This window comes from Poecilia mexicana, unplaced genomic scaffold, assembly GCF_051168715.1.
Source record: "Poecilia mexicana isolate PSO_F unplaced genomic scaffold, ASM5116871v1 scaffold_1, whole genome shotgun sequence".
Classification (NCBI taxonomy): Eukaryota; Metazoa; Chordata; class Actinopteri; order Cyprinodontiformes; family Poeciliidae; genus Poecilia; species Poecilia mexicana.
The window spans coordinates 9,692,111-9,708,294 of record NW_028263370.1 but is presented as its reverse complement, the minus strand read 5'-3'; the positions used below and the strand labels follow the sequence as shown (position 1 = coordinate 9,708,294).

General features: G+C 38.6%; 2 protein-coding genes across 2 annotated transcripts; one reads left to right on the top strand and one right to left on the bottom strand.

The window, feature by feature from the left end:
- Positions 1 to 22: 22 nt before the first annotated feature.
- cfap97 (cilia and flagella associated protein 97) lies at positions 23 to 7,061 on the top strand. The gene is made up of 5 exons (XM_014989552.2): positions 23 to 147; positions 1,059 to 1,901; positions 2,513 to 2,793; positions 5,156 to 5,291; positions 6,558 to 7,061. The coding sequence occupies exons 2-5, from the start codon at positions 1,082 to 1,084 to the stop codon at positions 6,671 to 6,673; spliced, it is 1,353 nt and encodes a 450-aa protein (XP_014845038.2). The 5' UTR covers positions 23 to 147; positions 1,059 to 1,081; the 3' UTR covers positions 6,674 to 7,061.
- A 424-nt stretch (positions 7,062 to 7,485) lies between these two features.
- On the bottom strand, positions 7,486 to 9,818 carry slc25a4 (solute carrier family 25 member 4). Its single transcript, XM_014989553.2, has 4 exons — positions 9,622 to 9,818; positions 8,545 to 9,031; positions 8,130 to 8,270; positions 7,486 to 8,027 (listed from the first exon to the last, which is right to left on the bottom strand). Exons 1-4 carry the CDS (start codon positions 9,730 to 9,732, stop codon positions 7,867 to 7,869), a joined length of 900 nt encoding a protein of 299 aa, XP_014845039.1. The 5' UTR covers positions 9,733 to 9,818; the 3' UTR covers positions 7,486 to 7,866.
- Positions 9,819 to 16,184: the final 6,366 nt, after the last annotated feature.

Genomic DNA, 16,184 nt, shown 5'->3' with positions numbered 1-16,184 from the left:
GCTACTAGCAGCGTCGTCTGTTTGTGCGCACTGGCGACCTGGCGTAGTTTCCGGGGGTTTTAGTATTTGTCAAGCGAAATGGGTAGAGTAGGACGTCTGACCCGTATACAACAGAAACGTTAAAACCTGTGCGCCGCAGTTCGATAGGTAAGACGCTACGTTGGGTTTTAGCTAAAGTAAACATTGTTGAGTTACCTACTACGGCCATATCTGCCAACTGCTATATGTTTTAAGATGTTTAGATGTAGATTTTAGCTTTATCCCATGTAAAACTTCAAAACGTAAGTTAACTCTTCCATCGTACCGTGGGTACTGTAACCAGTGTCTGACTTCTAGAAACGCTAGATAACTTTATGTTAACATTTTAGTTTTATTAAGTTGTGTCAACTATTTTGAAGCGTTTCTGCCGAACCTTGGTCTTCGGGTTACATTATCCTGCAATGATTTCCCCTGTGTTTTAGCTCTGTCACGATATGACTTGTAAAAAAAATCAGAGGAAAGTTTTGGAAAGGACTGGGCAGCTGCTATCACTGCTATTCACATTCAGCTAGAAGAGCAGAACGGTTTGCTTGTTAAAATGCCTGAGACTATTATTTTCTCGTGGTTACCTCCAAGGACAAATGCTTTCATCATCACTTTGCATAATGTGGCAGAGTGTAATAGTATTGCACTCACAACAATTTATTGAATCATCCAGAACTTTAAGAAGAGAGAGACTCAGTTGTTTTGCTTCAAGGTTTTCAAGAAAGTACTGCAAGTGCCAGGATTCAGCGAAGGGATTGGCTCTCTAAAGATTACCATTGTGGCAAAGTTGTTTCAGTTGACCTGCCTCTATCCAAAGAGAATACTTCAAAAATGGTTTCCTCTTTTTTAAATATAGTTTTTTTATTTAATCTCTCATACATACTGCTTTTGTGGTAGTAGCTAGCAAACACATGAGGGGAAGGCAACACATTCTAAATGTGTTGAAGTGTCATGCAAAGTTACATAATCTGTTTCACATTTAAAAAAAAAATACTCCAACTTCAAATTAACATTGTGCTCACAATAACCTGCAGGTTCTCTGTTGGGGAAGGCTGCCATGTTCACCTCTAGTGAACTGGAAGGGGAAGTGGACCACTCCTTTTTTGACAGTGATGGGGAAAGTGGAAGAAATGTTGGAGAGAAACGAGAGAAGGACTCGAAGATGAAAAAGCGAATTTCAAGCACACTTCAGAGAGAATCTGTAAAACACTCCGGACATCTCGCTGAGAAGACAAAGAGAGACTTGAAGGAAGTGGAAAACAACAAAACTGATGCATCATCGATTTCTTTCATACCGGATGAACCTATACATGAAGGCAAAGATGAGTTAAATCTGCACTCTAAAAGAGCCAGTGGAGCATTTCCGACTATGCTGGCCGACATTCCAAATGATGGGGACTACAAGGGGCGGAATGACACGAGAAAAAGTGCCTTAGCTTTCCCAGCTAACTCAAAAGAGGCAAATGAGCAATCGCCTAGAAAACTGGTCAAAAATCAGCATCCCAAAAATTCTCCTCCCACTTCAAATGAGGCTAGCACCGACGCAGATTCAGAGAGTTCTTTCAGCAGTCAGAGAGGTATTTTAAACTCCTCTAACCTTTCCAAACCCACCAAGTCTTTTGTACGCCGTAAAACAAGAGGGACCAGACGAGGCTCAGCTGAATCTCAGGATTTGCCTAACATGAGCACAGATGAGTCAGATGGTTCAGTGACAGACGTGAGTCCCCTCTCTTCTCCTGACTCTGGTTCACTCCAGTCATTAAGTTCAGAGGCTGCGAAAGAAGGTCATGAAGCGCAGCGGGAGCCGAAAACTCTGCCCTCCGGTGCCTTCAGCAACCTTCATGAAGCGGTGGACTCAAATCCCGATGTGGATGAGTGTGAGTAATGCTTGCTGTGTTCTACCTACCTGTGCATCGGCCTGCTAGGTAGATGCACATGTCTCAGTAGGTTTGTACTTGTGGGTCGGTGGGTTGAGCAGCATTCTGTGAGATGCTCAAAGCTGAGGATGTTGCGCAACCTCAGGATGCTTCGACTTGTCAACTTGTGTCTGCTGTGTTCCTTGGACTTCTTGATGCTGTTCGCAACATCCGAGGCCTTCATAGAACAGCAGGATTTATTCTGAAATTAATTCACTCACAGGTGGACACTATTTACAAATTAGGGAACTCCTGAATGCAAGTTTTATCTGCATTTTAATTAGGGATATATGAGATGAGCAGGTTGAGTACAAAAGCATGCCAGCTTTTGGATTAAAAAAAAACTTTAATGAACAAGTAAAAAAAAAAAAAAACATAATGAGTTTGACAAATCATGACGAAATGTGAAAAAGGGACTCTTGACTGAAAGACGTGCCCCTTGATGTACATGTTTTGTACTTTTATGTTGTTTTTTGCATGTGTTATTGTCATTTTTCAGTTATCTCAGCAGAGCATTATTCACAAGCCTGTTAAATGCACAAACTAGACAAATGTGCTTTCTCCTCCTCCAGGTTCATCTGGATTAGAAAGCCATCTTGAACAAAAAATGGTGCTCCAGATTTCTAGAGGGGTTGTTCGGAAGAACTACTCATTTTCCAACGATGAGGTCCGTCGCATTGATTTTGAGAACAAGCGGCTCCTTCAGGCACTGTCAAATATTTCATCAGGGTCCAAAGCAGAAAAATGTTCAAAAAAGAGCACTTCTGTGGCCAAAGGCTCTTCAGTGGGTTTTTACGCACATAGTGCACAAAACAGGGACCGACAACAACGCCGCATTCAGCAGGAGAACCTGGTGAGTTGTTTTACATTTTGATTGACGTTTTTCCAGTAAGTCAGTTAGCAGTAACTGACTTACTAAGCAAACACACACACACATAACCTTGTGCTGTACAATGAATGCATGCATGTCTGTAGCTTGGCAACGCCTGAGCTGATGACTTCTAATTCAGCATCAACAGTTGCTATCAAAATAACACATGGTAAGAGCCTCGGTATCATAAACCTAATCATGTTTTAGTGCACACTGATGTTTTTTGATTTTACTGGGAGGATTCCAGTAATCTTCCCAGTATCAAGCACTGGCTCTCTTACTTCATCATGTAAGCTGTTTGTCTGTAATGCTACAAAAACAAAGTGGAATGATGTTTTGACCTGTGTTATACTGCTGCCTGTTCAAAAATAATGCAGAGCAACCTTTTCATTAAATCAATCAATCAAGTTTATTTGGATAGCACATTTCACCAGCTAGGCCGTTTAAAGTGCTTTACACAGCAAAAACACAAAATTACAAAGTTATAAAGAAAACAACATGAAATCAACAACTGAACAAGCATTACATTAAAGTATGTGACTGTTTCAAAACAGGGAGCTATGTAATTGTTGTAGGTTGTTCTCGAGTGATCTGTGTGCACCTAGCAACATTCCGTGAGTTTTCCTGGCCTCTAACTATATCTGCTGTTTTACCTCTAAATTAAACTCATTGAAGACACTTGAAGCCGCATCTTCTCAGTGTTTATAATCGTACAGTCATTGTTCAGGCAGGTGGTGCTGCTGTTCAGGCTTCTGGGTGCTCATTAATATAATTTACTTTAATGATTTTGAAGGATTTCATGACGTTGGCCACTATTAGTCACTACCTGACTCACCTTTCCACCGCAGCCAGCTCATTCTCATGACAATGGGGAAGGGATCCCCTCTTAAATGTATCTTGCTGACTGGATGTTTACAGTGTTTAATCGTGATTTCATGAAATATATCCATCATTAAGGTTTAGTTGGGGTCGGTCTGAGAACACACCCACGAAAGCAGATACTGATGAACTTTGATAGATGGCAGCAGGTGTCCGACTTGCAGCCATACTACTGAGGAACATTATGATTCTTTTCTGCCAGCAGATTTTTCCAGTCTTCATATTTCATCTATTTATTGTCTTATTTATCAATAACATTCACATTTAGATGATCAAGCACTGTTAAAAAAAAAATCTGTCTGGATTGAATTAATTGCTGGTAACTAACGGTGTGCTACAAAGTTATAATTCTTGATATCGTCACAGGTTTGTTACATTCTTCATATATTCATAGTTTATCGTAATTCTGGTAAATATTGTTAAAATAGGAGGTGCTTCAGTCGTTTTCAGGACAAACTGTTCACTCTGAAGTCCGTCTTGTGAGGAGTGCTTTTCGCCTCCTCTATTCTTAGAGTGGAGTAATTGAATCTGCCGTGTGGTCAGAGTATTCTCCGGCACATCACACTTGTAACACGCGTCATTTGGTTTATAAAAAACTGAAAATGCAACCAGTTGATTAAAAGGAGGTTTTTAACTGTTGTTTAAATGCAGTTGGATGAAAAATCTTATTCAATGTAATGTCCATTTCATATGTATATTTATATGTTTTTATGCTGGAGCTTATGTAGTTTATACACATTGCTTACCAAGAAACCTCATTTAGTAGTCTTGGTGTTTGTGGGTTATATGGCCTAAAGCATACAATATTATGCCATGCTGTTGAGTTGACACTTTTTTGCCTGGTTTTTAATTCAAGTTCATACAAAATATAATATTTCTGAATAATAAAATATGTTTTTTGGCACAAAAGTTACTTTTGTATGTTTCTTTTAAAATATTAGATCATTTTAAACAATTTTGCACAACAAATGTTAATTTAAGTGGAATTGTTTTGCTAATTTCAATTTTTCAAAATGATCATTAAAACACACACACACACACAGCATACCTGTGAATATCAGATATATTACCTTGTTGGAAAAAAATACATTTTATGTTTGTCAGACTTATTTGTTGTGTTTTTCATGTTTGCAACTAAGCTAAATGAATTATATTGTCTTTTTAATGGTCAGTAAAATAGCTGAGTAAGCATTTTAAAACTGGCTGTACACTAAACGCTGATTAGGAGTTGATTTCTTGATTTAGGAACCTTATTTTAGTGATTTACTTAAATGAAACCTCAGTCATTCTTCAATGCACTAAAACTGTTGTATATACAAAAGCCACAAAAGTGGCTCATTATGTGTAATAATTTGTACAAATAACACAACTAGATTGCTGGTTTTTAACTGCCAGCAGTCAACTAGACAGTAAGCAGGATATTTAAATTTTAAGTATGACACACAGGTCTTGATGTGTTCCACAGGTTTTCCTAAAGAGACTGCAGTCCACCCCAGCCTCACCTGGAATGAGTCGCATCGAACAACTAACAGATCACCAGCGGCTGATCGCAATGCCCAGCTACAGGTCCTATAGTGGGGGGTCCAGCAGACTATCGTGTAGTAAGTGCTTTGAAATCTGCAGAAGCTAAACTGCAGAACTTTTTTAATGTTAATATTTTTGTATATTTCAGGTACAGCAGAGTCTGAATATTCATTGAAGGTTCTCAGTTAAATGCATTGTTTTAGGAAGAGTTTGCTTCTTGTATGAGCTTACTTTGTGAAAGTATTCCTTCCATTTGACCTTTCATTAGCATTTCACACATTAATCGCATTTACAGCAGCAAGTCTTTTGAGGTCCTTTCCAGCTTTGCAGATCAAGAGGACACAACTTGTCAGTTATGTTTTTTTCTGTTTGTTTGTTTTTGGTAAAAGCAGAGTCAGATTGGATGACTTTGACTTAGATCTGAACTTTGACTGGGTTCTTTTAACACATGGATATGCTCTCTAGCAGAGGTCTTTAAAGGATAGCATCCTGGCACTGTTGGATCTCTGCTTCAGCACACCTTAAACAATGCGTTTATTAGTTGTCGTCTGCGGTACATCACTGTGTGCAGTCTAAAAGTTAAAGGAATGGAACCTGTGCTGCAAACCATTACAGTGCAGCTCTAACCGTTTCTGACCCTGACTTTTTCAGTTGGAAATATTCACAGAAACCTGTATTTGTAAAGAGTTTAAACAGAGATGGACTCTGTTTATTGGATAAGGGATTTAAGACAGTTGGTTGTATTGGATTGTAACTATCAGATTAACAGAGGTCTGAATCAAGACGGACATCATGCTTTTGAAAAAACAATTTGTAAAAAAAAAAATTAAAAAAAATAAGCATTTTTTAGATTTTTTTACTTCATAATTATCCAGTATTTTATGTTGGTCTATATATATATATATCCCTGCCTTCAGAACTCCGTATTTACTTTGAAGTACTCCAGTGTTGATTTTCAATCAGAGAAAAGGAGGATCAGCATGTGGTAGTGAGCAGCAGTTCTCTCAAACTGATGCTGCAGGTTTTGTTGCACGTCTGGGCTGCAGCTTCCAGATGGCTGCAGAGATTAAATTATCTCAGAAAACAGGGCAGTTTGGAGCATCAGCAAGCTGGGAATCACTTGTTCATTTATAAGTAAATTGCTTAATCTTCCTGTTTCCATCATTCCATAGCTTTTTAATTTCAGCAATGCCTTTTTTTACTATGGTGCGAAAAATTAAAACTTAAGCTGTAATAATAAAATGAGTTTAGTAAAGCCTGTGTGCTAAATGACTCACTTGTTGCAAAACAATTGCTGTTTGTGTCTGTATCACCTAAGGGAATTCCTCTTGTTTTCCCCTCAGCGATGATAAGGACCAGGCCAATCATCTCCAGTGCATCTCTCATCAACACCTACACCACAAGGACATCTGTTCCTGGGTCAAATACACGAAGTACTAGCAGTCCAGGCTGGCGTTAAGAACTCTGCTAATAAAGAGCAATTTATTTGCTTTACAGCAGATGACCGTCCCTTTTTGATGTTGATTAATTTGTACAGTGCAAAGCTTAGAACATATTTATGCTTTTATTGTTATTCCATGTAATTTACTCGTGCTGCTCTCTTTGTTTTCTGCTCTTCAACTATTTAGCAGTTTATGTTTTGATATCAAAGCCATTTGTAAACTATACTTATTTTAACCCTTTAATTCAGTCAGAATTATTGGCTTTAAAATGTTAATTGATGCTGTGTTTTGATATTGTCTGCAGAGTAATTGTTAAACAAAAAAGTGCAAATATGTTTTGTATTTGTTACTGTTTACACATGTATGTGATTTGTGATCTAATAAAATGTTTTAAACCAGAAAAAAGGAATTGCGTATTCATTTTTGGTTTATCCTGTTGAAGAAAAGATGTCAATAATTTTATTGCAGAAAAGGCCATAACACTGGAGAGTCGCAGAGCAGTTACGTTTTCTCATTTTCGTGATGCAGTCCATTTTAAAGATATTCACGCTCCTTGAACATTAAACTACAAACCTCAATGTGTTTTAATTGTATGTAGTAGACCAACACAAAGCAACATGATTCATGAGTTCACAAATGCTTTACAAATAAAAATCTGAAAAGAGCGGCATGCATAGTTATAGGCCCCTCTACTCTGATACCTTCAATGTAAAATCAATTGCTTTCGGAAATCACCTGTCATGTAATCTTATGTCTTTATCGTCAGGAAGACTGAGAACCACATGACCAGGGAAAAGTGGTGCTTTTAAGGACAACAGAGAGACTGGAGTATAGACTGAGTCTTTATTCTTAATAAATTAATGTTTAAGGTGGTCACAGCATATCATAAGGACCTCGGCCCCTCCTTAACACTAACAGGAGGAACGGTTGGCCTGTATCATAATCTGCTATCACATCATGTCCACCAGCTGTTGAAACCTAGAGACTTCCTTTTAGCAGATGGTTGATAATGTTATATATACACATTTCTGATGAGGCGTAAACCCAGGTCAAATACACCTATCTGTTCTCCCCCAGCTGCTGCACAGGAAAGATAGCCTACAAACCCAGATTCTTAATTCACCAGGCCGGTGTCACCATATCACAAAAAAAAAAAGTATAAGACTTGAACAAAGTGAAGGGATTTCCTTGAGGTTTTGGGAAGGTGCGCTTATTTGGTGAACTTCTTGATCTCATCATACAGCACCAGCACAAAAGCACCACCCATGCCTCTGATCACGTTGGACCAGGCTCCCTTGAAGAAGGCCCGACCTCCCTCATCTTTGAGGATCTTCTTCCAGCAGTCGATTGTGCCCTTGTACATAATGTCAGCTGTGGGAATTCAGACATCGCCATTAATATCCACATGTTGGTGTGTGATTCTCCAGTTGTTGTTATGCGTACGGAACGTTTACAAGCAAAAGAGAAACTTGCCTCCTTTACGTCCCGACTGCATCATCATGCGACGTCTGACGGTGTCAAAAGGATACGAGACGAGACCCGCTACGGCCGTGACAGTCTGGGCTATCATCCAGCTGACAATGATGTGTGTGTTCTTGGGATCTGGCAGCATGCCTGCATGAGGGAAGTCAAAGCAAATAAATGTACACACACATCCGTTAAAACACGTCTTTCAGTTGCACCTTGAAAAAGTTTCCTATTGCTTTCTAGCATTTGCAGTCTACAAGGAAAGTTTATGCCCCTTGCTTGATGATGAATGAGACTAATGAACTAAATTTTGATGATTGCATGCGTTTTGATTGGTTGGGGCAACAGAAAGAGGAGCTAATTATTCATGCAAGAATCTCCACTGCACCACAATTTAGGTCCACCAGGTTTGTTTGTGCACCTTTTGCTGTGTCAAAGCATCCGAAGTAAGCCGCTCTGTAGATGATGATGCCCTGCACCGACACGTTGAACCCGAGGTAAAGACCTTTGAGGCCATCGGTTTTGAAGATCTTGCCAATGCAGTTTCCGAGTCCGGTGAACTCCCTCTCTGCTGGGCCCTTGCCGATGTCGGCGGCCAGCCTCGTCCTAGCGAAATCGAGTGGGTAGACGAAGCAGAGCGAAGTGGCCCCAGCGGCGCCGCCCGACGCCAGGTTTCCGGCAAAGTAGCGCCAGAACTGTGTCTTCTGATCCACGCCACCGAGGAAGATCTTCTTGTACTTGTCTTTGAAGGCGAAGTTCAGGGCTTGGGTGGGGAAGTAACGGATCACGTTGGCCAGGTTGCCTCTCCAGAAGGACAGGAAGCCCTGCTCCTTCGGGATTCTAACAACACAGTCCATAATGCCTTTGTACTGCATATCAGCGGTGATCTGTTTGCTGGCATGCTGCACCTACAAGGGAGAAAACCAAGATGCCGCCTTTACACCTGACTTGTTTTCAGAAGAAGTGTGAAGAAAATAAATTTGTAATCTTGACCTTTTCATTGAACAACCTTGTTGAACACCCTGCAGCTTGCCAGACATTATCTAGTGATCTGGTTTAGTTTGTCCAGCAGTCTTAAGGCACAACCTAGACACTCGAGACTTCACTGCGTATTGGATTACATATTTTAGGTTAAATTTAGCAATTCTCTTCCACTGAATATTACTGCGGCAATGTGCTTTAAACGAATATAAATGAAATTGGAAAACATTGACAGGATATCATGAACACGTGCTTAGCTGTTTTATTCTGATCCCACATCATTTTACCTCCCCGCCATCCTTCAGACCTGTGCGTAAAACGATCTCCAAGTTAACCCTCAAGTGCCCGTTGCCAGTACGCACACGATTATACGACCCTCCCTTGTTCTTAGTTCAACGTCTGCTCTTTTAAAGCAATTTCCTCGTAAATTTTATTTCTTGCTTTTCAGCGATCCACAAATTACGCACACTTTACGCACAAAACACGGCATGATCAACAGCTGGCTCAGCCCGTTTACCTGCAGCAGCAGCTTGACTCTCTCAATGGGAGCGACAGCTGTTTTGGAGATGGCAGCGGCAATGCCACCGGCCAAAAAGTCCTTCATGAAACTAATCACCGCGTCCGACATGGTTGGTTGATTTCCAGAGCAGTCTCCCTTTCTACTCGGCTGTTCCAAACTCGGCCCAAGATCTTCAAGGAAACCTTACGCCCGTCCAAGTGGACGAGGCACCCCTTCAGCAGTTCTTTATATATGAAGGCCGTTTATCGCGAGACGTTTGAGTGACAGATGTGCAGTCTGTCGAACAGACGAACGAGGCTGAAAAAATATCCGAGGTTGAAGTTCAGGTCATGCGCCATATTTCTGGATCCAGGGGGGTCGCCCAGAGCCGGGGACATTTAAAGGGCATATTATGTGTTGGCAGATAAACGCTAAAATAAAATTTGGTGTTAATAATGAAAATTCCTCCTTAGGCATTCTTCGCAATAACGGTGGGGGAAACCAGGTCATCTCCACTTTTCAGCTGCAGCAAAACAAGGAAGGTGTTAAAGTGCATCTTAAGGAGCAGACCTGATTTATTACTTGTTTAAATGTTTAATATGTTTCACATATTTACTGCAAGTGCTCTTTTCAGTTCTAATTTGTTCACAGCATTGTGCAAATCAAATTACAAATCCATTTACAACAAACATAAGAAACGTGCTTTGGGTGAAGCTGTGCATGAAGATGATCTGTGAAAACTGAGGCTCACCTTAGAGAAATTGTTCAACCTGGGAGACATTTTTTGAAACAGCATAGATTTTGACAACTAGTTTAAAGCTAGTTGTCAAAATCTATACATTTTATGCTGTAAATAAAATGTGAATTCAGAATTCATAAGTATTATTCAAATGGTAATGCTATGAAACAGCAGAGAGTTGCTTGGAACCAATTGATTCATGTCAAAAAGTATTTGTAATCTGTTGGACTAATTATTGTGGAGGTTGGTTATGCTAATTTAAATTCCGATCAGAGAATGCACCAAAGAAATTGAGGAAAGTCTGAAATTACACACAGATGGATGTTATAAGTCTTTATTTCTGTTAATTTTGATGACTTTCTGCTTATAAATGATTAGGATATTACACCAGAGGATATTACATCTGACCAATAAAAACTTTAGACAAAATTTTAAATCACAAATCAACTACAGAAAGTCTTCACAATGCCATGTTAACTTATAATTTAAAATAAAATAAAGCGATCATTAGATCCAACCTTGAAAATATGTATTGAGCTATTAAACAAATAGAACAAAATGTTTCCTCTTGCACTATCCATGCAAGAACCACTAGATGGCGTCAATTGACTATGTGTGTTCCTTCCATCCATCCATCCATCCATTTTCTTTACACCCTTGTCCCTCAGTGGGGTCGGGAGGGTTGCCGGTGCCTATCTCCATCTAACCTTCCGGGCGAGAGGCGGGGTCACCCTGGACAGGTCACCAGTCTGTCGCAAGGCAACATAGAGACAGGACAGGACACACAAACATGCACACACACACACTATGTGTGTTCCTTCAAAATAAATCAAAAAAGGACTTAAGAAATTGAGGTTCAATAATAATCTTTCAGGTTATTACTGAAGATGGTACACCTTTTGCATTTGTTATGGTTTTGACCATAAAACTGAGCAATACTGGCAATAAATTCACTGCACTCCAGTTGCATCCATCATCCGCAGATCTCAATCAAACACCTTTAGTGGAATAGGAAAATTACATTGCAGATATAGAGTTGGCAAATCTGCAACTTTGTAATGCTGTCATGTCAAGATAGAGCAAAATCTCTGTTTCTCAGATTTTGTTGAATCCATGTTGAAAAGGATTAAACTCTGAACTGGTACAGACTGGGTGTGCCTAGTGGATATTGTATTGATTTCAGATTTATTTTATTTAAATGTAACTTATTAACTACACATTTTTTTCAGTTGAATTATAATGCTGTGAGACAATGCTCATGAGATTCTACAATTTTTCTATTTTTTAATTATTATTCACAATTCAACATAGTAATACACACACAAAAAATGGATTTAGTGTTCTTTCATTCTGAAACATATAAAACCATCCACATTTTTTTTAACATTAAATTTAACATAGAGGTCCGTTTTCCTTGTTTAGCTTTGTCAACAGTTGTTTAGTTTTTATCTCAAAGGGTTTTCAGCTGCTTGTGTACTTGCTCTGGATTCATCTGGTTCTATACTGAAATGTTTAATTGACTCGGTAGGGGGCGATATTGAGCTGAGTAATATTCAAAATCTTCATTGGTCTCCCCAGAGAGTAAATGTGGTACCCAATAAAACAGGTGCTTTTCCTCATTACTTACCACACAACAATAACAATTAAATCAGTACTTTACTTGTTCCCCACAGGGTGACATTTTTAAGTAGCTCCCAGCAAAGAGGTCAGAGGTCAGGCTCAGCTTCAGGGTTGCGGCCCCAGAGCTGGATGGGAGTTCAACACCTGCAGTTTTTGGCCAAGCAAAAGTCATACGCTATGTAGCTTAATATATGGAGCTTTATTATTTTTGCTTTGTCAGGAGAGTTAAAAACGTTTTTGTTGGCCATTGTGAGTTACCTGAATCTTAAAAAGTTAGTGTTAAGCATGAATAATTTGTTTTTAAATTCAAGTTTGCGTAAAGTTTTGTCACAAACTTTGTCGCAAAAAAATCAGTTGAGTTGGTTTTGATAAATAAACATGGAATCATAAAAGCTTGCATCAATAATTAATTAATTCAGTTTCTTAGTGGTACTTTGTTTTTTTCTTTAGCATTCTTGCGTCAAAGTAAAGTAAAGTTACCAACTGTAACAACCAAATCTGGAAATATCAGAGGCACATTTAATGATTTTATTTTATTTTTTATTTTTTATCAAAATGTTGATGTTTTATGCCATCAGCCTCCAGATATAATCTAAATCTGATCTAGATTTCTTAAAGTCGTTGCCCGGTAACCCCAGATCTTTGGGATTGAAGGAGGGGTCATGGTGTGGGTGGGGTGAGCCTGGATTTGCATTTTGAGTATGAAGACCTGCAGGTGTCAGACAGTTAGCCCCCACTAACACAAACACACAACCGTTACGCATCACTCACACACACGAATACAGTCACTGATTTTATCAGTTCAGAAAATCAACTGTGACGAGCTTTTTATTCTCCTCAGAGCTAAAAAAAAAAAAAAATCCTACTTTATAAATGTCTGACTGGGTTTTAACCAATAGAAATTAAGGACAAAACGCACATACACAGGACTGTAGGTTCTTTTGAATTTATTGCGCTACTCTTTTGGTACATGATAAAATTACATTTTTATGTTTATTAGCCAGAAACCCCTTATTTTAGAAGCGGCATAGAAACACTAAAACTAGTGAACATAAACTTTGTAAATCCAAATGTTTCATTCACCCAATGAGAGTTTAAATGTGCCGCTCACAACTTATATTTATAAAGTGATTGAAAAACATAAATATTGTTTCATTGAACTGAATTTCACAGCTTGAATGTGAATTGTTTCCACTTCTGTCATGCTGTAACTACAAACGCCCAGTGCTAACCATACATTTTGTTGCTAACAAGTGAAAGCATGGAAGCGAAGCATTTTTACAGAAAACGTTTTTTTTTTTTTTTGCAGAAAACTGCAAAAATGCTGGAACACTGAATTCCTTTCAATTTAAGCTAAAAGCGCATTTGTTCAAAGTTGCCTTAGATTTTTCTCTGGTTATATTGTGATCTTTCTACTCACAATTTAAATTAATGCTACTTTAATTGGATTTAAAGAACTGAAAATTTGGGATTCCCCCCGAGGAGCTGGAAGAAGTGGCTGGGCAGAGGGAAGTCTGGGCCTCCCTTCTGAAGCTGCTGCCCCCACGACCCGATCCTGGATAAGCGGAAGAAAATGGATGGATGGATGGATGGATGGATGGATGGATGGATGGATGGATGGATGGATGGATGGATGGATGGATGGATGGATGGATGGATGGATGGATGGATGGATGGATGGATGGATGGAACTGAAAATTTCAGAACTATTTCTATAATTCAGATTAATGTTGTTAGCACTGGATAACAGATGCATTGGACTTAGAAATCCTGCCTGACCAGTAATAATTTTACATACACTGGTAAGTCCTATGTGGAAATTTTACTTCTAAAATACTTGGATTACACCAGAAATTATATTAAACTTATAAAAGGATGTAAGATAAACTGATGTATTCATCAAGAAAGCAATCTCAACTAAATTTAATTTGCGACTTCAGTTAAGTACACAGTACTGTTCATTACTTTGAACAGACTTCAAAGCAATGAATTAACTGAACATTAGTATGTAGAGATCCTCTCTTTTTCTTGTACTGAGAACTTTATTTATTCATGATGTGTTTTTTTTGTTGTTGTTGTTGTTGTAGCAACATCAATCTCACTTTTAGTTTTTTCCATCCTGGTGTGAGTGTACTGGTGCCTACTATCAGTGAGTGTCACCCGGTGCCCTCTGGGTAAATCACAAGTCAATCTTATAGCAGCACAGATAAACAGCACATACAAGTATGTCCACACTGAACATCTAAGGGAAATCTACAGTCGATACAACATGAGGAATTGATTTAATCTTTAGGAGACAAAGGTTTGCTGCACATCTCTTCTCGGAAAAGAGAAGTTTTTTTTTTCTTCACATTTTTTTAAGTGCTAAAAGATAATAGGCTAAATATAATGGGTCTAAGTTAAACTGGAGTGTCTCCTTCTGGAACATTTTCCTGGAGTATTATACATGCTAATTAATAACAGTATGGATTTTAAATGTATTTTTAAATGAGTTTGATTATAGATCTAAAATGATGAATGATTTATTTTGGTGTGTATTTTATTTAAACTGTTTGTTTTACCATTTCTCACAGACTGTCAAAAACAAGCCATCAATATCTCCAAATAATTTTCCAGGCAGCTCATCACTTTGGACACTGGAGTGATTTTAATTTGGATAGACAAACATTTTTTAAACAAGATCAGTTTAACAGCAAATAATATGTGCAACTTGCAGACAGTAGTTGTTCTTCAAATAGTTGCATAATCTGTCTCTTTTACAGACTGAAGTGAATGATACTCGGACACAATAAATGCCACACAAGTTCAGAGAAAAGTAATGTCTTTGTTATAGTTTTGTCTCCTGAAATGTGGTTTGAGATTATCTTAAAACCTTGAGAGTAGATTAGATTTAAAAGGGCCTAGACGTTGTTGATAAATCAATTTGTTTTCATGTGTGTCTGAAAGTCCATCCCTGACCCTTTGATTGTAGGATAAGTCCCCGCTTGTTGGTCCATCTTGATTTTATGGCTGGAGAGCCGTTTGACCTTTCAACCCTCTTGTGTGGGGGTGGAGCTTCGCGGTGTCCGGAGCTCCTGTCAGCGGGTTAATAAGTGACGGCTGTTCGTGGCCACGCTGAGTAGCCAGACCGGATGACCACCCTCTGCTGCCGCTGTGCCGGACACCCTTCATCCCTTTTGGGCCTTCTCAAAGTGAGGCTTAAAACTCAGAGCTTAAGCTCAGGTTTGCACAGCTGCTGCTCCAGCTTTTACTGCCATGTAGTGGGAAAGGTGAACCGAACTAATGCTTGTAAATTAAAGGACGCAACTACATACACTGGATTTATTAAGAATCACTTTATTCTGAGTCTCCTGCAGCATGGCTGTTAGGTTCATGACAATCAAGAATGATTTATGAGTCTGCATTGAAACAAGTGTACTTGTTTTCACAAATTAATCTTCAACAAAAGATTCACAGGCTCCTCCAGTGTTCCTAGTTTCTGTGTTGGAAATATATATATTTTTTCCAAACTGATGCATTTATGTGCAATAAAGTAGTTGAAACAATTTGGTTCTCTGTGCTTTATTCAAAAGCACAGAGAAGGTGTAAAGTGAAAGTTAGAAAATCTAATGGTTAACTTGGCTTTTGGACTAGAATATTTCTGAGTCAGCATTTGTAGCTAACAAAGGCCACGTCAATTAACTCTTACAAATAAATGTTAACATTTATCCATCATTTTTCTTATTTTCTGATAGTGCTTAATCGAGGTCTCGGCTACAGGGGCCTTGTGTTCTTCTCCAGTGACTAAGGAACTGTTAATAAAACAGCTGGATTTACCATATAGTCTGTTATGCATTTTCTATGTAAATAGGTGATCATAGTAATTTACTTCTGTTGTAATGTTCTTTCATTTAGTATTTTTAATTATTTCAGTTTCTGTGTTCTCACATTTAAAACCTTTGTAATATGACCAAATAATCACTTGATTATGCAGAAATAGCTTCACATTTAACCTCTTCATTGTGGCATTTTGATATCAAGTAAAGACATAACCTGGCGTCAGCTATGAGCAAATCAGAAAATAATTTACAAACATAGCACCACTGTAAGCTAAAACTTTGAATCTTTTTTTCTGATCATACGAGAGCTGATCATTGAAAACTATTGGCTCAGACTTTAATATCGCTTTCCTTTCCAAACTTTACACCTTGTGTTGTTTTCTGATCTCCATTGACCCTGTGTG

Bases quoted from the DNA above. Each gene is read 5' to 3' on its own strand.
- cfap97 (XM_014989552.2), top strand. From the start codon at position 1,082: ATGTTCACCTCTAGTGAACTGGAAGGGGAAGTGGACCACTCCTTTTTT. The intron at 1,902-2,512 runs GTGAGTAATGCT...CTCCTCCTCCAG, and splicing joins AAATCCCGATGTGGATGAGT to GTTCATCTGGATTAGAAAGC. The intron at 2,794-5,155 runs GTGAGTTGTTTT...TGTGTTCCACAG, and splicing joins GCATTCAGCAGGAGAACCTG to GTTTTCCTAAAGAGACTGCA.
- slc25a4 (XM_014989553.2), bottom strand. From the start codon at position 9,732: ATGTCGGACGCGGTGATTAGTTTCATGAAGGACTTTTTGGCCGGTGGC. The intron at 9,032-9,621 runs GTAAACGGGCTG...TCTCCCTTGTAG, and splicing joins GAGTCAAGCTGCTGCTGCAG to GTGCAGCATGCCAGCAAACA. The intron at 8,028-8,129 runs GCAAGTTTCTCT...GAATTCCCACAG, and splicing joins GCAGTCGGGACGTAAAGGAG to CTGACATTATGTACAAGGGC.